Source organism: Eurypyga helias, unplaced genomic scaffold, assembly GCF_000690775.1.
Source record: "Eurypyga helias isolate BGI_N326 unplaced genomic scaffold, ASM69077v1 scaffold31689, whole genome shotgun sequence".
Lineage (NCBI taxonomy): Eukaryota > Metazoa > Chordata > Aves > Eurypygiformes > Eurypygidae > Eurypyga > Eurypyga helias.
The window spans coordinates 1-20,152 of NW_010274541.1; the positions used below are offsets into that span (position 1 = coordinate 1).

Sequence of the window (20,152 nt, forward strand, 5' to 3'; positions counted from 1 at the left end):
CCTGGCTTAGAGGGAACACTGCTTTTGTAAAAACCCTTGGACAGGTACGACAAGAACCAATACCACTGTACAGAATTCACTGCACAACTAGCTAAGAGTAAGGGACCCGGCACGGACTTGCCACGTGGAGGGAATGGGACGGAATACATCTGCAATCGACCGGGAGAGCGAGCGGCGCCGTGGGGCTCGCGCTGCTGGCCCGCGGCCCTCGCCCCTCAGTACGCTGGCACTTGGTAACCTTTGGGGTTGGCCTCTAAGGTCTCGGTGAAGGGGGGGCTCTGGTAGGTCTCTGTGCTCTCGATGCCGCTGCCGGTGGGGAAAAAAAAGGTCGGTGGCAAACTGATCGGTGGCAAAGAGCGACAGGTCCGTCCCCAGGCGGTATCTCTGCAGAGCCTTCACCGCCAGCGCGACCTGATGAGATGGAGGGGGGTTAGGGGGGGCAGCGACACTGTGACTAGGGCCCCGTGTCCCCTCCCCAGGACTCTGCGTCCCCCCAGGACCCCTCATCCCCCCAGACCCTGCATCCCCCCATGCTCGCTGCGAAGCACCGAGCGCATCACAGCACCCCAGGTGGCTGCTGGTCCCGCTCCACTACAGCCAAGAGCCAAACCAACCCCGAACCACAGCCCCTGATGCTTAAGATGCCATCTCTGTGTGACAGGTTGACCCCCTCCCCCACAAGCTCTGTCTGGATGGGGGTCGCAGCCTGGGCTCGGGGCCGCGGCTGTGCTGATTCGGCACCGTTGGCACCAATAAACCCATCTGCTGCGGGGAGGGAAAGCTGCCAAGTCCGGGGCCAGCAAAATGGGTCAGTTCTGCCGAGACTCCTTCGCCCTCTTCCAGGTTGCCAGTATTGAGGTCACAAGCCGTGGGGAATGCCGGCGGCAGAGCCACGAGCACACCATGCTCGCTCTTATTGCAGGAGGTTTCATTAACGAGTCAATTAGTTTATAAACGACAGGCTCAGGGGGTGGGAAAAACCCACCCACAGACCCCGAGAATAGCTAAAGCCCCAGGTGCGAACAAAGCCTCTGGTTTTGTCGGGACCAGGGCTGCCGTGCCGGTGCGACATCCCGGCCATCCTCCGTGCTGGTAGCAGGGGACCAGCACCCCCACTGCCCTCCCCAGGGTGGGAGCAGATGCTGATGGGACGGGGCAGAGCATCCCAGTGCCCTTCCCTGGCAGCTGCATGGACCAGGCGGTCTGGCAGCGATGGAGAAGAGCTGCAGGGAAGCTGGGATTAAGAAAGATTTATTGGGATAATAATGGAGCGGGGAGCAGTTAAACTGGCCAGGAACTGGAGCCAGGCTGCTGCTGGAATGCCTCAGTCTGTCTTTTGCCCCAGTTCCTTTCGGGCAGTATGGAACCGGTGCGCATCTTGGGCGCGTTCCGCCCACAAAAGGCCAGGGGGTGGCAGTGACGCAGGGGCCATCCCTGCTCCTCCATGCCAGCCCCCGGAGCAGGACCCTCCCGAGCAGCACAGGCATCCCCAGGCACATGCAGGTCCAGCAGCTGCGGTCAAGGGCCTCCCCCGGGGTCTTGCACACCCCTGGCCAACGTCCCTCTGCCCCTGCATGGCCCCAGGGACGCACGGAGCCTGAAAGCAGGAGCAAAAGGGGTTTCTGCAAGCCCCTGGCTCCGGGGCGGCAGCAGCAGAGCCAGCCTGGCCTCCCCCGAGGGTGAGATGATGAGCCTGAGAGCTCCCAAAATCCCCCTGCCATCCCGTGAGACCAGCTCACAGCAGCGATCCGCTCCCAGGGACTCGTTTGCTTCCCACCAAGCTGCTCCCAGGGGTCTAACAAGGCCCTGAAATGGGGGCAGCTCATGGCTGGTGACACGTTTTCCACAGGAGGCAACTTTCCAGCCACAGGAGAAGGGGAAGTGTGGAAACCCCCAGCGAGAGGGGACTGAGCCTCCTGGGTAAGAAACTACAAGTTTCATCTCTATTTGGCGGGACCGCAAGTTTCCTCAGTGCATCCCCTTGCCGCCCACCAGCATTTACTTCTCCAATCCGCGTCCCAGATTCCTCCTCCCAGCCCAGCGCTGGTTTCGGTTCTCCTCTCCCCCCTCAGCTCCAGAGCTGAACTCACCCAGACGATGATGGAGAAGAAGGAGAAGGTGATTGCTGCCCGGGCGGCGTCTGCTCCTTGAGAAACCCCTTTGCTCATCGTTGTCCGTTGCCACTGGTTTGCTAGGAAGCAGAAGGCTACGAACCACAGGAAGGACAGGAAACCTGGAAGAGAAGAGAGCGGGTCAGTGCTGTCGCTGCCCACCGGCCCCTCCGGGCAGGGCTCCCCCCATCTGCTGATGCACAAACACGCTGCCGTCACGATTTTCGAAGGGCAGCGGGGATCCTGGGGGCCTCGACAAGCCGCGTGGCCCCAGAGGAGCTATGGGGGCCGATTTGTAATGGCTGGAAAAACAGGGATGGAAGGACCGGTGTAGGGTCACCCCATGTGTTGTCTGCCTGAGGTTTAGCTCACCTACACCTCAGCCTGATCTCACAGACCTACAGGGCCGGTGCACCCTCTCCGGACACGCGATCCTCACGGTCTGTGGGATTTCAGCCGGCGTCAGAGCGCTACCAACCCAGGTCCAGCATCCCAGTGTGTGGACCCACCGTTCCCTTTGACGAGACTTTGGACTGGATACTGCAAACCTCACCCAGGAACTCCTGGGAGCAGCACCGGGCTGCTCGGCGGATGCAGGAGTCGGGTTTTACAACTGTTGTGCGCCAGGCTACGCCTCGGCCCAAGGACGCAGCTAGGGAGCTGGAAAAAGGCTGGTCACAACAACCCAGGAATATGGACAGGCTGAGGTTAAGCCCCGCTCCAAACACGGGGATCACGAGTGGCCCTGGGATGGCAGCGCATCCCACGGGCAAGTGCTCACCGTGCCCAGGGCACGGACACAGCAGGGCTGCCCACAGAGCCCAGAGGCACATGGGCTTCACGAGAGAGCTCTGCTCATTCCCGCTGCCCTCCGCTGCCTGCGCTCCAGTTCCCAGCCTCCCCGGGCTCTGCGGGATTGGGCAAAACTGCTCTGGTGATTATTCCTGGAACCAAAGCTGGCTGAGCAAGATAGGGCTGCAGCTTCCCCAGCGCGCTGCCTGATGCCAGCGAGCTCAGAAGCTCGTCAAGAAGCAAGCCCCAAGCGCACAGGGTAAGGAGCAGTGATGCTTTCCAGCGCTGGGAAGAGGAGCTGCACAGCCCGGCGCCTTCCACAATGCTGTTTTAAGGGTCTCCAGCGTTCCCTGATCATCCTCAGCACAAAGGTGTCTCCCCCTGCCCCCAGCCCGATTCTGGGTGTCAGGACGCACAGGGATGCTGAGCTGCCCGGCACCTTCCCAAGGATCGGGAGCACATCAGTATGAGCAGCGGCACTGCCAGTTCCCAGGCACAGCCTGGCTGCAACGAGAGGAAAGCAGCTCCTTTATTCCCCTTTATCTTGCCAGTTGTTCCTAAATAGGATGTAAACCGCACGTGTGCATCCACATCCCGCGCGAGGGCTACGGGGCTCATCACACCTCGCCTTTCAGTCAGAATTTGCTCCGAAGTGCAGCGTAAGGTGACACGCCTCGTCTCCTGGGCCTGGGGCTTCCCAAGCAGCGACGCTTTTATCAGCCTGGACGTCACTGAGCCCTTGAACTGCCCCCAGAGCAACACAACCTCCAGCAAGGATCACCCAGGCTTCCCTTTTCCAAAGGAGATAACACAACAGCCTCATTGTGCCAAACACGGCTAGTGCCTGCCACCAAACCCCTATGCATCCCCCCTCCCCTAAGGCCCCCCGCCTGTCGTCCGCGTTAAACGAGACCTCTGGGGCTTAGTCCTCAAAGGCCATCCTCAGGGGCAGAGGTGATTTCTAGCCCCACAGCTCTGTTCATAACGGGGTTTTACCAGCCGCTGGCCCCAGTTAGGAGAAGCAGCTCCAACCCCTAAATGTGGGTGTGCCCGAGGTAGAGCGCCGGCTGCAGCTCGGATGACCAGTCTGTGGTGAGCATCGTCCCCACTCGCTGTGCAGGAGATGCTGAAGCACAGCTCAGGATGCTGTGCTGCTGCAGCGCTCCCACCCCGGGGTTCCTGGGAGGCAGACGCCACGGCAGCGGGGAGCACTGCCCTCCCCAGCTCGAGCAGCAAGCCTCAGACAGGAGTTTCTCACTCAAAACCGCATCTTCCTGCAGACAGCCATGATTGGAAGTTGGAAAACCAGAGATGAAATTAAGAGCAGCTCCCCACAGGTTAATTCAGAGCTGGAGAGGGATGCCCAGGGCCAAGCTCTGGGGCCGTGCAGCGCTGGCACCAAGGGACACGGGGGCTCTGCAGCAGGACCAGGCTGTGTCACTGGGTTGGCGGGGGCCGGTTTTTTGTTTAACACTTGATGCAGTGCATCAGGTCCTCCCTCAGACGCTCCCGGGCAGGATAGTTCCGCAGAGCAGGAGCCACAAGCCGCCCCACGGGCACTGCTAGGCACCCAGGGCCACAAAACCCCATCTGTCACTGGCGTCTTCCAAGGGTTTTCAGGAGTTAAGATGACATCATGCACATCTCCGAACTGCACCGGCTGTGCTGGGTATTGCAGCAACCGGCTCCCTCTGCAACGCTGAGCTGTGCAAGACGCTGACCTTCCCAGGGCTAAACCCATTAGCTCCTTCAGCCTGAAACCTCTAGCTGGGGTCACTTCTGCTGCTACCCATGAGCACTTCCCAGAGGTTTTGCCTCCACATCCTGCTCTGCTTGGATCCCTGAGGAGAAAAAGGATTCCCTCCAGTGACCTGGGGAAGTGGGAAGCCCGGTATCGCTGCCAGCGGGGGAGATGGAATCAGCCATGGAGACCATCTCCAGGAACACCAGCCAGGCGTTGGTCGAAGTCTGGAGGCCTGGCACAGATGGCAGACCAGACCCCTGACGGGAACTATTTTTGTTTCTGTACCAGCGCTTATTTTCGTCCGTGATCATGTTCACCTCCTGCTGGCTCTCCTTCGAGATGAGACTTCGCCCCCGATAACGCGAACCAGACACGCAGGATCGCAGCCCAGCCCCCTCGCACCCGGCATCCCGCCAGCCACTCGGCCGTTCCCTCCCCTGGGCCCTCCTCGCCCGCCACCCACAACCCTAACCCTGCCTGCACCCATCCCCGGGGTGTCTGCAGTGTGGGGTGTTGTGGAGGTGCCTCTCGCTCCCCAGGAATTTTAAAACCTGACCGAGAGGGCTGAGCGTGTTGAGGCTGCATGTGCCGGTCCCGACTCTGGCGGGAAACGGGCACGGTGGCAGCTCCGCACCCTCCAGCATGCCAGGGAAAAGGAGAACACCAGGAAGCACCGCGAGAGCCAGCAGATAATTATCGGTGTAGGCTCCGCAGGCAACCGAGCGCAAACACCAGGGAAGAGGTGTTACAGCCATAATTACAGCCTGGTCCCACGCAAGCGCGCGTCCACGGGAGCAGCTGGAAGAGCAGATGGAAGAGAAAGTCGCAAATGCCGTTTGCACGGTGCTGTGGCCCTGCCCGCGCCCCGGCGTGACCGCCCAGCCGACTCTGATCTGCCACTGACCCCATGCACAAGTCCGCTTTCCTCCCAGCAGAAGAACGTCGTGGGTTAACCCTTTCACCAACAGCCCCCTCCCCGCAGCCCCCCGAGACGGTAACTGCCAGCTGACGTCTGCTTTCCAGGCAGCCGGCATCAGGCTCCCGGGTGACCCAGGCCAAGGGCCAGCACTGACGCACTCTTCTCGCCCCGGTTTGCAACGCTCCCGCGGACCCGAGCGGACTCCTCGCCCGCTTATTCCCCAGATGCATTTTCAGCTTTTCTGTTAAGCAATAATGCAGAGACTGTGTACGGAGAGAAAAGAGGGAAGGGTTGCAAGGAAAAAGGATGTAATCCAGCATCCCATCCTTGGAGAGGAGGAAGACAGCAGGGGACAGCGTAAGAGTCCCGCGGGCGAAGTTGTAAATGTGGGGGTAGTCAAATGTGGGTCAGCTCTGCCTCCTGGCAGGTTCGGAAGGATATCAGAAGGATATTGACCAGTTGGAGAGAGTCCAGAGGAGGCCACGAAGATGATCAGAGGGCTGGAGCACCTCTCCTGTGATGAAAGGCTGCAAGAATTGGACTTGTTCAGCCTGGAGAAGAGAAGGCTCCGGGGAGACCTTATTGCAGCTTTCCAGTGCCTGAAGGGGCTACAAGGAAGCTGGGAGGGGACTTTTTACAAGGGCCTGTAGTGACAGGACAAGGGGTAATGGGTTTAAGTTGAAACTGGGGAGGTTTAGATTAAATATCAGGAAGAAATTCTTCATGGAGAGGGTGGTGAGGCACTGGGACAGGTTGCCCAGAGAAGCTGTGGATGCCCCATCCCTGGGAGTGTCCAAGGCCAGGCTGGATGAGGCTTGGAGCAACCTGGTCTAGTGCAAGGTGTCCCTGCCCATGGCAGGGGGGTTGGAACTAGATGATCTTTAAGGCCCCTTCCAACCCAAAACATTCTGTGATTCGGTGCCCGAGGCTGCTGGGGGGGATGCGGCGGGCTGGGGTCTCTGGGGCTGCAGAGGCTTCACGTGCCAATGGACCCTGCGCTTCACCTCTGCAGTTGGATCTGCCTGTGTCGATGATGCTTCTGGGAGCAACCGCCTGCCTGGCACCTCCCTGTGAGCGGGCATACAGGCTGTGGCAGTAGCGCTGGAAGAAAAGTTTGGGGCAACCAGGATTTTAGAAAAGTGAAGGTGCCACCATAGGAATGGGATAAAATACACGTCAGCAGCATCTCGCCGAATTTGGGCTTAGAAACCAGACCTCATGGAGTTGTGTTTATCTGCAACCACGGACTCCCCAGACACCGTTCCCATTGGTATCAGCATCAAGCTGGGTGTCAGCACAGCGTCTGCTAGAGTGGCTGTGGGGAACGGTTCGCTGGGCGGGGATTGCTGCTGGTAAGGAGCTGCTGGCGGGGAGAGTACCAGGCAGCGTGAACAGAGGCGATGCCAGGCTGGGGGAGCTACGGAAAACTGCTCCTTGCAGACCCCGATAAGTGACACCATGTCATCACGGGCTCACACAGCCTGCACAGGAGTGATTTATGTGTTTTACCAGCAAGGAAGCAGCTTGCCTGTTTTCTACCAAGAAGCCCACGGAGGGGATGGCCCAAGGGAGCAGGAGTCCCTGCCCGGACACAGGCTGAGGACGCGATGCGCCGGGAGCACCCACACTGACCCAGGGTGACCCAGGGGTGATGCAGCCCCATCGCTGGCAGCTGGGGGCATTTACCAGCGCAGACCTCTGGTGTGAAACTGCAGCCTGTCCCCAGGGCACAGCAGCAGCCCTGCACAGGCAGAGGCTTTGCAGGGCAGGAATCATCTTCTCCAGCCCACTGCCAAAGCCCGGGAACGTGCACACAATGCTGGACAAGTGCAAAAGAGCAGCCAGGAAGCAATTGAGTGTGGTGCCATTTACACAGCCTGGCAGGGGAGGGAAGGGCTGTCAGGAGGTGGAAGGCAGGAGGATCACAGGCTCGCTCTGCAGCCTGCAGCACCAGCCCCAAGATGGATGTGATGTTCCCCTTCCCTTCGCACTGAAGGGTTGCAGGCACCAAGCCCCATGGAGGGGGCTGTAAATACCATCTAACAAGGGCTGGATGCCAGCACTCCAGCACCAGGGAAATAAGCTTCCCAGCAAGGAGAGAACATCCTTAATAACAGGCGAGAGCAGGGAGGCGATGACGGATGTTTTCATTTGGGAGCAGAGAGCCATCAGCGACGCTTGTGCTGGATAAATCACCTTCAGACTTTGCTAACACGAGAGCCTGGAAATGGAGAACATGAGCTGCCAACTCAGCCAGGCAACTCCCACAGCAGCTGAGCAGAGGTTGGACTCTCCCGGCTCAGGGCATCCCGCCTGCTCGTGTTTGCGTGGATGAGCCCCACGGAAGAGCTGTCCCAGCACCTGGGATTCCCAGAACCCCCCTGCACTCCGCAGTCCTGGAGGCAGCAGGGGTTACAGGGGTACGGAGAAGCGTGTTTCAACTTTGTTCCAAAACACACGTAGACAAAGCAAAACCAGACCCAGATGTAACTGCTGTAACATTTGCTTGAGCCAGAAGCAGGAGATGTGGGAGGGTAAAGCGCCCCGTCTGGTCTCTGAGCTGTGAGCACCAAGGCCCGCTTCTCGGGGTGGCCTCAGCGAACCCAGCACAGGTCTCTGGTTGCAGAAGTGACCCAGCCGAGTGGGACACCCCACAGTCTCCTGGCTGCCCCACACCAGCTTCCTCGCTGCCGCTTCTGAGCTCACGGGACAACCCATCCGCCACTCCTGTTCCCCCCGACTGAGGCCCACGGGTGGTGCCACGCTGTGGGAGGAGCGGGAAGGACACAAGCGTGGAGCTGCAGGGCACAGCGATGACCCCACGTTGCCTGCAGAGCACAGCAAAGCCAGAGACGTACCTGAAAAGCCGAGGTCCAGCAGGACGGCCCGTTTGCGGTCCTTCACGCTGCTGATCTGCTGGAAGTAGAGGTCCACGACAAGGAAGAAGATACAGCCAAAGAAGGCAATGATGCCAACGGCGATGCCGTAGCTGCAGGCACTCTCATTCTTGTTGAAGATGCAGAGAAGCTCGGGGCTCGTGCTGTCCTTGTTCACGTAGCACTCATTCACAATGGAGCCAAACACCACGATGGAGAAGATCTGCAGAAGGAAGGAGAAAACACAATTTGCTGCTGTTTACATTTAACTCTCTTTTCCGACAGCAATATAATTGGATTCAATCCTGGCTTTGACTCCATGGCAACGTGGCACTTGTTGGATCCTGACTCTCGCCTGGCTGGGGGCCCAAGCAATGGTGGACGGTACCTCGGTCCTCCTTCGCTGGGAGCCTGTCTGCCTTCCAGGGCCATGTTTGCAGGGCATTTTAAGAGATGATATTCTCCAGACAGGCTGGGGAGGGAAGAAGTAAATTCAAGGGCCAGGTCCCTGCACAGTCGTGCTGCTCTCTGCTGTCAGGCGGGGCTCAATAAACCCCCTCAATCACTGTGGAGCGGGGAGAGATGAAGTTAGCGGGTAATTCAGTTGCTGAGCAGGATGATCTGGGGAAGGACGGGATGCCTGGTGGAAGGGAGACGGGACACAGCATCGCAAGGAGGTGGGGAGTGGCTCACCTGAGCACAGTGGGGCAGGGGCACAGCCTGCCCTGGGAAGGACAGGGCAATTTTTCGCCTGGCTTCGCAGGGGCTGAAGGATGCCGCGCCTGCATCCATTACCCAGTGACCTGGTTTCAGCCCTGTGACGGACGCAAGGGCAAGGGGTGGCTGGGGGCTGCCCAGGTCCCACTGCGGCGAGCCCAGGGTGTTTCACATCCCTGCAGGCAGGGAAGGAGCCGGATGGCAGCACACAGCCAGCTGCCTAAATTAATATCCTTCACGATGCTGCATGCTGAAGTAATTCCCTTATCCCTCCAACACCAAAGGCAGCAAGTGGAAGCTGTGGGACCGGCTGCATTACAATTTGCTCCGGAGCTGGCTCCGTTAGAGCCTACAAAGTGCTGTGCCACCCTTTGGGTATCAGGCAGAGAGCAGGGAGGGCAGCAAGGCATGCAGACACCCCTCCCTCCAGCTGTGAACCTCTGATCTTGTCCCTTGCCGCCAGCACCGGCTCCCCGCATCCCTGCATGCCGCCCCGGCTGGCAGCACGCAGCTGGAGGCACGCACGCAGGCGGAGGGAGACGAGGCTCCTCCAGCATCCCCGGTGCGACGGGAGCAGCAGGGGGCTCGGGATACTGTGCAGCTCCCTCCAGACACCCCGCTACGTCTTCTGCGGTAACAACATGACACGAAGGGCACGAGACCGAGACACAAAAACGGCGGGCGGTGGGCTTTGCAAAGTCACCCGCGTGTCACCCACAGAGCTGATGCCCAGCTGCGGGCCACCCCCGACAGCCCCACGCGCCCCAAAGCGTAAGCAGTGCTGGGTGAAACGGAGCAGAATCCACTGCGAGCAAACCACCCGGAAAGCTCTAACCACTCCTTAAGGTAACGCTGTGATAGGCATTTTCTCGCAAGCACCAGCCAAGCGTCTCGCCGCAGCCTGCCCTGAAGGATTTCACTCATGTTTCTCTCCCCCAAACTCCTTCTGGTGCTGGGGTGAAGCCGCTTCTGCCTGAAGCTCCTTACACCAGTGTCCCATTGGAAACACGGCTCAGACCGTCTACACTAAGCCTCTTCCGAACTGGAGAACAAGGAAATGGAGCTGGAAGGGACTGAACTACCAAAATGTGGAGGGATTGGTGAGGGCTGTTTTTTATCTCTGTAGGGTGTCAGCTGAAATCCGTGCTGAGCAGGAGCAGAGTCTGGAGTACATCCTACCTCAGGTCTGCAGGAGCTCCTGCGAGCAGCTACCCCAGCACAGTGCCACCAGCTACTCATGCTGGTATCTGCAAGCACATGAGGGAGGAGCAGGTTGCACCATGCTCATTCCCGCCTCCAGAAACCCCCGAGGACAACCACCTCCTCTTTCAACCCTTCTACCCAGGAGCTCTGTTAGTGACAGCAGGCTCCTATTGCCCAAAATTCAGCGGGGGGTGTCGGGGGGTGGAGATGTGCCGAAACCTGCCTGCTAGTTTAGCTGGCATCCCTGAGCTACCCAAAAATGTGCAGGAGGAACAACGCGTACCCACGCCGCGGTGTGAGAAGGCTGCAGGGAATCGAGCAGCCAGGCTCCCCCGAAATGCTCCATCACTGCAAGGAAACAAAACGTGGGGGGTCCCTGTGCGGGGTGAGGAGAGCAGAGCCCCCAGCCCCCAGCGCTGTGCTGGAGAGGGCGGCTGTCCTGCCCCGCATGGCTGCTCAGCCGAGAGCGGGGGGCGTGCAAAATCCCCCATGGATTCACCTGCAGGTGCCCACAGCAGCTCTTTGGGTCTTTTTCCATCAAAACACCTCGTGTACCCCCCTCTGCTGCCCTAGTCCCCCAGCAGCTCTGCACTGGCTCCTTCCTTGACAGGACAAGGGGTAACGGGGTTAAACGGAAAGAGGGAGATGGAGATGGGACATCAGGAAGGAATTCTGCCCGCAGAGGGTGGGGAGCACTGGGATAGGTTGCCCAGAGAAGCTGTGGATGCCCCATCCCTGGAAGTGTCCAAGGCCAGGCTGGATGAGGCTTGGAGCAACCTGGTCTATGGAAGGTGTCCCTGCCCATGGCAGGGGGTGGGACTGGGTGGGCTGTAAGGTCCCTTCCCACCCAAACCATTCCATGATTCCCTCCATGGCCTGCTTAGCCAAAGGGATCAGCATCTCCACCTTGGCAGAGGTGAGCGCATCCCTGTCTATGCGAGTGGCAGCAGGAGTGGCTTTCTATCCTGGAAACACTCCTCAGCCCCAGGAATTAGCCCATTCTTGAACTACATCCTCCTAGAAACGTGGGTTTCCAAATCTTGCACCTGCAAAGTTCAGGTGCAACCTTAGATTTCCCCTGGACCATCAATAAAAAGTCCATATGCCCCACAGATATCTCCACGGCTGGCACAGGGAGACAATCAGACCTGCATCCTCTACGCATTCAACCACTACCCGGGGTCCTGTTCCCATCCATCCCCGGCCCTTCTCAGGTCCGAGCACCAGCCACGAGCTCGACGGCCACGCGGGTCACCCGCCCGCACTTGCACCCCCTTCATCGGCTGTTGCCCCGCGGGGGGCACAGCATCATCACGCGAAGAACAAGGGGGTTGCAGTGTAACAACAGTGAAACAACAACAAACAGTAATAATCATTTTCCCAGGGCTTTGGCAGCAGCTGTAATATCAGCAGTTGTAAAAATCTGTTCATAAATAATGCAAAATTGTTATTTACCATCAGAAATAGCAGCAGCATTTATAAAACAGGCCCTGGAAGAAATAATGTGATTCTGGAAAACATGAATAATTGAGAACCTCTGATTCCACGGGATTATTTCTCCGGCAGGCCAGCGAACTCATACTTGGCTTCTCCGACGCTTAGTCCTCCTGGGATTACCAACCTGGATTTCGCCGTGCGTGCAGGGGCCAGATTCCATGGGTGAGGGAGGGATCCCCTAAAACCATCAAAGGTGGTACAGGACAGGGCGTCTGGGTGCCGGCACGCAGCTTCGCACACCTCGGGCTGTCAGCAGAGGATGCCCAGGCAGTGCTTTTGGGACGCAGGCAACGCAGGACACACGGCTTCTTCCCAGGAGGCCAAAATAGTAAGGAATTGCAGGTGCACCCATTTGACAGACGCACTCAAAATACCAGCACTGGCTGAAATACTCCCGTCAAAACACGCTTTTCGGTGCAAACAAGCCCTTGCATGGGCTTTGTCTCCCTCCCAACGTGACTGAGGTGTTGTGGTTTTTGCTTAAAAAACAGCTGGTGATGGTAGAACTTTCTCATGTGAATAGATTTGGTGTTGTTTAAGTATAGGTGGGAAAAATAAACAGAGAAAATGTGAGTGGACGGGGGAAAATAAAACCCATTGTGGTTTTTTTTAAAGTTCATGTAAAATAAGTGCCATTTTCCGGTCACCTCAAACTGCACGTGCTCCCACCCACAGCCAGTTCATCAGAGACCCTTGAAGTGAAAATGCAAGGTCAGATTTTCCACTGCCAGTGAGATATTATGGGTTGGAGCAAGGAGGCAGGAATCCTGCTCTCCAGAGATGCTCCTTGGACTCCCACCTCCTCCTCCTGTCCCCCAAACTGCAGTCCCCATGACCAGGCAGGGCAGTGACAGCCCTCAGGACCAAGTACCCCGTCCCCAACCACCCTCCTAAGGGAGATCCTCTGTATCTCAGTAGGCCGAGCATCCAGGACACTCCATTTTCCAGCTGAACAACCCAACACAACCAGCACCGAGTTTTGCTTTCGTAGGGTGAACCGGTGCAAGGCCCAGCAAGAAAAACCGATTATCTCCAGCCACCCTGGTATGAAATTGCATCCGGCCTGCCAAGGCTTTTCATAAACCTGCTTGCAGGAAGGTCTCCTGGCCTGGCGTGCGGGATGCTCAGCCCTGCCTCTCTCCAGTGCCAGAGAGTGGCTGGGAGCTCCCAGCACACGACTCTGGCAGCTCCCAGCACACGTCTCCGGCAGTTCAGTCCATTAGTGCTCCTGTTCTCATTCAGCTGCGGGGAGGGATGGGAAGGAGGAAAGCAGTCTTCTCCCACCCCTTCCATTAAGACTTGCACTTCAGGCACTCAAAGGAGGTTCTATGCCTCAGTCATGCCCTGGGAAGGAGAACAACACGGGTCAGGGGGATGCATGGAGCACTCTGAGCCACAATGATGCAGTGGCTGCTCGTGCAAGTGTGGATGGAGCTCACGTTACCCCGAACCAGCGAGAAGCCAGGGACCTCACCTCCTAATTAAAGGCAGCTGCCCAGTCCTCCCATTTAAAGCTTGTTTCCAAGCGGGAACACCTCGCCAGGCCAGCCCACGTTTCGGTAATGCAGGACAAAGGGACAGGTCTCAGCAGCCATCAGTGACAGGGTCTGGGTACGCCGGCCACGATGGGCTCTGGAAAATGGCTGGTGCAAAGCCAACAACAGCAGGGTTTTGAGCATCACCCTAAAATCCTGGGAGACCACCCAGGGATGCTGCTTAGGCTGGAGGCTGCGTCTGTGCAGGAACCTGCCGCTCCAAGGCTGCCTTTGGTATCCAGCGCCGGACCCAGATGCACATCTCGCCCGCTCTCCGTGTTTGCTGCCCCCCCTCCCGTTCTCCCCACTCACCCTATTTTAGGCAAGACATCTCCCCCCTCCTTTTCCCTCTCTGGCAATGGCTGTCAGGTGCAGGGGACCGTGTTGGTGTGCCCGGTGCCCCATGCTGGTGGGTACCCTACAGACACACAGGCAGCCCTGCAGCAAGAGACTGAGTAAATCTCATTCTTTCCCCCCAACAAAAGGGAAAAGGGGAGCCTGAGAGGGCAGGTTTCTTGCTCTGCATATCCAGGCACTCCCGCCCAGGCTGCTGGACCCAGGATGCTGGGGACGCCGGTGTGCCCCATGACAGAGACACATTTTTGGTGTGCACAAACCCGCGGCTGCCTCCTCTGCACCGGATTTTTACCATCTGGAAGAAGGTGGCTGGCCAGGCTGCCTGGCTCGGGTCTGTAATTATACTCTGCAGATCTGTGCCCTTTCCTGGGGCTGGAGCCGGCTGGACCCCAGGACACGCACATCCTTCATCCCTGTTGCTTCACAGCTTTCCGGTGCCCAGGCACCCAAAACGTGGGGTCTGAGCAGAGCCATGGCGAGGGAAACACAAAGCAAATAATGCAAGGGAGCAGGAGCTGAAAGCTTCAGTGTGAACTGTCAGCCATCTTAAGGTGAGATGCTTCCACTGCTGATCACCGCTCTTTGATTTGGGACCTATAAAAAACACTACCAGAAGGTGTGGGGTTGTAGGAGACTGCAAAACCCTCGCTTTGATTACGCACGCAAGCAACCATTAATGTCAACATCGAGGAAATTGAACGCGTGAAGAAAAAGGATCCCCCGCTGCCTTGCTCTGCTGCAGCTCGCAGTCGACGGTGCTGGGCACAAACGCGTCTACAGAGACCGGCACCGAGGTCTGGGCCATCCTTCGCCGCTCCAGTGTGAGCATCAGCGAGCCAGATGCCACCCTGTTCGGCGCCCTCCCCTCCCCGAGCCGTCGCCCAGCAAGGGAAGGGTGGGCTAGCTAATGGGAAGGGAAAAGAATGAAGGTCAAATCAGCACTGGCCAAATCCTGCTCCAAGTGTTCTCCTAAACCTCGGATAAGCCCTCGCCTTGAGCTGCAGACGTACCTCGAGCAGATACTCCGCTTGGGGATGAGTTAGACCCTGGGCAGAGGGCCAGCCCCCTTCAACACCCTCCCAGCCCAAATCCTGAGGGGATCAGGTCCCGTGTCCCTCTCCAGTTTATCTTTACAGTTGTCACTTACGGGGAAGTTTCCAGCACGGATCTGCATAATTTATTGGAGGGTGTGAAGACTAAAGAACTACTTTAAGCACTGCCAGATCTCCCACGAGGGCTATGGATACGACCACAAAGGAAAGACCTGACGTGGTTTCTGGCACAGCGAGAGGTGGTATGATGCTGGCCGTGCCATAATAGGTTTATGGACGTGTCTACCAGGGTAATCGGCTTGGGAAGGATGCGTAGTGATGACCACATGACCGATTTTTACTGAATTAACTTCTTCTACTGTGGCAAGAGACGGTGCCTGAAACACAGCGCCCATTCAAGGTTCCTAATCTAGTAATGCAATCTGAGCACATGGCAAGCCCACAGCGTTCTGTGATGACAGGAAAATGATAATGTAGCCGCATTTTAAGCTCAGATGCAGCCAAACTTCTGTATAATTCCATTACCAAAAATGTTAAATTTAAGTTCTGCCTTTCATCCACAGCCCACGGAAAATGAGAATGAAGATGGAAATCTGGTCCCCCTACTGAAAAGCAGCCAAGACCAAAGTCCAAGGCAGCTACCATCACCCTGACGATCCCCAGTATTGCCGCGGGCTCCTGAAGTGCCAGACCAGCCTTGCAGCTCTTCTCCATGAGCCTCAAGGGTCAGCGAAGCCCCCGAAGGCCACCAGAGCTATTCGGAGCTCGCAGCTCTGGGGCTCCCACCTCGTATTTTTGTGGGTGTCTCCTGGGGAGCTCTCAGCCTGGTGCTGGGTATGCCAACCACCCACCTCCACCTGTGTCTGCAGGGTGCTGGGAGCAGGCAGGGTCTGCTCTGGGAGGGAGCTTTCCAGGCTCCAGCCCTTTGCAAGAGCGGTGGGTTGCAGCCCTGCAAACCCAAACGGATGCTCCACCGCACCTCAAACCAGCACCCTGCAGCTTCACCCCAGGGTGAAACTCCCCAGGCGTGCTCTGTCGGGAGGGTGCAGGGTAGCGACCGTCCTGGAGCCAGGTTATTCTTTGCTGCCTGGCTCTTCTGCTCCTGAGGTGGGTTTTTTAATAAAAATAAACACACCTTTTACCATGAACACAAACACCACCTTTTCCCTCCCTCTGGAGAAACCAGGATGGAACGGGCACTCTTCCTCCCTCCAAGAACCACCACTTATTGCCAATACATCAGACCACCACCCAGCTCATCCCTTACCAAAGCCACAACTCGGCAAAACCCATTTGCCTCGCTGAAAGATAATGATCTGCTGTGTTATGGACTGAGACTTGTATTGGTCCAAAGCTGAGCACATCAAGACTTGGCTGGATCCGAGCCGAAGTAACCTCCGGTCATAAAAGTTCCCTAATGCTTATCAAAGGCCGCAGGGACCACCGCTTTGCTGTCCTGCCTCCGCCAAGTCATCGGATCTGCTGTCCTCGTCCAGTTCCCTAAGAAGGTTTTGCTCTTAAAAGCGTAAGATTATTGCAAGGAAAACCCAAACAAAATACTTGGCCAATGAGGTAAAATACTGCGTAGGAAAAGCTCTCTCCAGCGATTCGGGTGGTGAGCTACAAATTTGCTCAACTTTAAGAAACAAAGGAAAAAGGCAAGAGGTAGGGTCAGGCAGCTGCAATGTGCCGGCTGCAGGCAAGGCTGTCCAGCAGCTCATGCAGGGGGGGCACTGGAGCAAGAAACAACCTTTTTAAAGAAAATATTTAAGTATTCCTCTAAGTTATAGTAAAACAGGGACCCAATCTCCTGCACCACAGAGGGGATGGCTGGGGGGGTGGAGGGAAGGCCCAGCCCTTCCAAGCAGCCTGCACCTTCTGCTGTTGTTCTTACCAAAATTCACAGGAATTACTGAAAGTATTTTCCAAAACCGCTTTTAAAAGTCAAACCTAAGCCCACGTTAAACGCACACTGCCCCTGCCAAGCTGGCAGCGGCAGAGAAAGGAACTCATGGTTCTGCGGGCACCCGACATGAGTATCGAGCTTGTTTTGCTGTGCAAAACCAAAAAAGGTCTCAGAAGGAAACCACAGGAGTGATCACATCTTCATCTGACAAACTGCATCAGACAGAGGGGGAAGAAATGAATGAAGAACTGTTAAATGGTTCTTTCCAACTTTTGATGTTACAGGTCATGCCAGGAGTGATTTTTCCCCTCAGATACTCAGAATGACTGTCAGGGTGAGGTCGTGGTGTGAGGTGGAATCCAGAATTCCCTTTTGCCACCACTTACATTTGGGGATTTCTACACTGAAGTCACCACTCACCTCTTCGTCCTTTAGAGTGTTGCCAGCACAAGGTCTGAACTCCCGAAGCAGCTACCAGAGCCACAAAATGGAGCTGGAAGCTCCTTTGGTGGCAGCTCATCACAAAACCCCAGCAATGGCCATCAGCCAGATAGGCACCAAGTCACCCACTTCAGGCGAGTGAGGCTGTCCCAAAGCCTCACAGCTGTCCTCCATCACCCATATTCTCACCCAAACCAGCATATCTCCTCCTCCTTTTTTCACCAAAGGAATGAAGCGTCATTTGTGCAACAAGAGTAACGTCTCTGAGGTTTGATCACAGTGTCACAGAGCGGTTTGGGTGGGAAGGGAGCTTAAAGCCCGCCCAGTTCCCCCCCCTGCCATGGGCAGGGACACCTTCCACTAGACCAGGTTGCTCCAAGCCTCATCCAGCCTGGCCTTGGACACTTCCAGGGATGGGGCATCCACAGCTTCTCTGGGCAACCTGTCCCAGTGCTCCCCACCCTCTGCAGGAAGAATTCCTTCCTGATGTCCCATCTCCATCTCCCTCTTTCCATTTAAACCCGTTACCCCTTGTCCCGTCACTCCCTGCTCTTGGAATAAGTCCCTCCCAGCTTTCTTGTAGCCCCCCAGGCACTGGAAGGGGCTCTAAGGTCTCCCCGGAGCCTTCCCTTCTCCAGGCTGAACACCCCAACTCTCCCAGCCTGTCCCCATGGCAGAGGGGCTCCAGCCCTCGGAGCATCTCCAGGGCCTCCTCTGGACTCGCTCCAACAGCTCCATGTCCTTCTGCTGTTGGGGGCCCCAGAGCTGAAGGCAGAACTGCAGGGGGGTCTCACCAGAGCAGAGCAGAGGGGCAGAATCCCCTCCCTCTCCCTGCTGGCCATGCTGCTCTGGATCCAGCCCAGGATACGGTTGGCTCTCTGGCTGCCAGCACACATGGCTGGCTCACACTGAGCTTCTCACTGACCAACACCCCCAAGTCTTTCTCAGGGCTGTACAGATCCCCCTGCACAGCTTTAACACACTTAAAAAGATGCAACAACAAAGCACAAGAAGGAAAACCACATTGAAGAAAGCCCACCCCCACACCTAACCTGCTGTCCTGAGGCAGCAATTACGAGCGTCAGGGCAGAACAGAAAGGCAGCAGAGACCTCACAGGCAAACCCCTTTGGCTGCCTCCTCCATCCAAGCTCTCCATCTTGACATGGGTCCCGTCTGGCACGAGCAGCAAAGCAACGGCTCAGAAGGAGCCCAGGCACACTTGGCTTTACAAAACTTGCAAGAACCAGCAACAGCCATGCAGGCAGGTGGGCAGGAAACTTCCACTCCTGCCTCTCACCTGCCTAAAGGCCCTGGAACCCTGGAAAGGAGCCGTAAATGCCGAATGGGTTTCAGACACAGGTAACGGGCCTGCAACAGCTGAGCGAATGCCAGCTGGGTCTCTGAACCCCCAGGCTGGATCGGCAATGGAGAAGGGTCCCCGGCAGATCTGCCAGCAAATGTGAGACCTGGGAAAAGTGGTTCAAAGGGCTTTTAACCTGAACCTCCACAGCCTGACCCAGATCCCGCTGAAAAAAATAAAAGCCCCTCTGAGCTCAGCGGGCTCTGGAGCCAACTCAATACTGTGAACACTTACGCTTGGGACAGTACCGTGCCTGACTCAACTTATCTACGTCAGTGCCCCCTGCACTCGTTCAGAGTTACGCTGATGCCTTTCTGGAGTTGTAAGCGCTCGGTTTTCACAGATTCCTTGTGAATGAAGAACCATGAATGACTCTGACATTAAAGAAACCAGCCAGCGAATACATACATGAATATTTTCTAAGCTGGAATTTTTATTTTATCTCTATATTCCATATTCTGTTCCTACTTCCCAGCAGCATCCGATCCCTTTCTGTACACGGACAGTGAGCTCTCTGGGTGCCTTGTGGCAGATCGACTTTACAAGGAGCCCAACTCACTATCTGTGGGTCAACAGTTTATCTAACTGTACCCAAAACCAACACCACTGCCAATGGTTTGCCATTGCACTTGAGGAGGATCCAGATGGATCCAGACCAAGTGTTCTGGATTGAGGCAATGTTTCTAGGAAACGACTGCTGCCAAGTGCCCAAGTCCCACCCAAAATGCCCCATCCACCCCCAGCTGGGTGCTCCAGATCTATACCTGGCTTCTGTACTTCTCCAGCAATGGAGTCGGGGACTTTCCCAAAGCCCTGGACAGCACGCTGGCTCCCACCCGGCAAAACACTTCAGCATGTGGTTTAACTTTAAGCATGTGATTGTTCATGTGCTTAAAGATAAGCACATGGTCCCAGACTGTGCTGTACAGGGCCTCGACTGGGGCATCTCACCCGGAGACCCCCACAAACACACCCACCCTGTTGGCTGGAAGGAGGGTAGCTGGGAGGGCAGCACCTTCTCATCACACCTTTCCTTCATTCCCTGCCTGCATCTGGCACTGCTGAAGGTGACACAGAGCCAGCGCAGGTCGCCGAGGACGAGTCCCCCAGGCCCAGCTCACCCACAGCCTCTGGCCAAGCACCAGAGCAAGGAGCTGGGAACAGGGAGAGCTGGACAGACCCTCCCCACCTGGGGTTTGGGCTGGGTTGGCATCACCCACGTCTCGGGGCCATGCACACTTGCAGATCTTAGCAGGTAAATCCAGGCTGGGGGAGGCAAATCCATAGCTGCCCTTACCCCTCGGGCCCCAGTGAGCATCACTGCGCAGCTTCCCGTGTTGCTTATTCACGGACCATCGGCGAGCAAAGCATTCCCTTCCATGGCATATTCCAGCTCCTGCTCTCTGCTCCGCGGCAGGAACTTGTACATGGTAAATGGCCAAAAAATATGACATCCTTTCAGAAGAACAGGGGAGCTGGGCAGGGCTGGATCTCGGGTGCCTCCTGTCACACACACACACACGCATGTAGGGAGCATGGAAGGAAGGAAAATGTCCTCTGCCTCCTGATTTACACCCCGTCCCCTTGGCCTTTGCTGAAGCACCAGGGACAAACCTGGAAAGGAGCAGTGGCACATCCACC

The 20,152-nt window shown here is 57.0% G+C and overlaps 1 protein-coding gene across 1 annotated transcript; it reads right to left on the reverse strand.

Moving 5' to 3' along the window:
* Positions 1-206: 206 nt before the first annotated feature.
* Positions 207-8,665, reverse strand: SYNGR3 (synaptogyrin 3; the record flags this gene model as incomplete). Its single annotated transcript, XM_010159843.1, is given in 4 exon segments — positions 207-321; positions 323-411; positions 2,091-2,233; positions 8,425-8,665. Coding segments are annotated over 4 exon segments (579 nt in total), but the record flags the coding sequence as incomplete, so codon positions are not given.
* Positions 8,666-20,152: the final 11,487 nt, after the last annotated feature.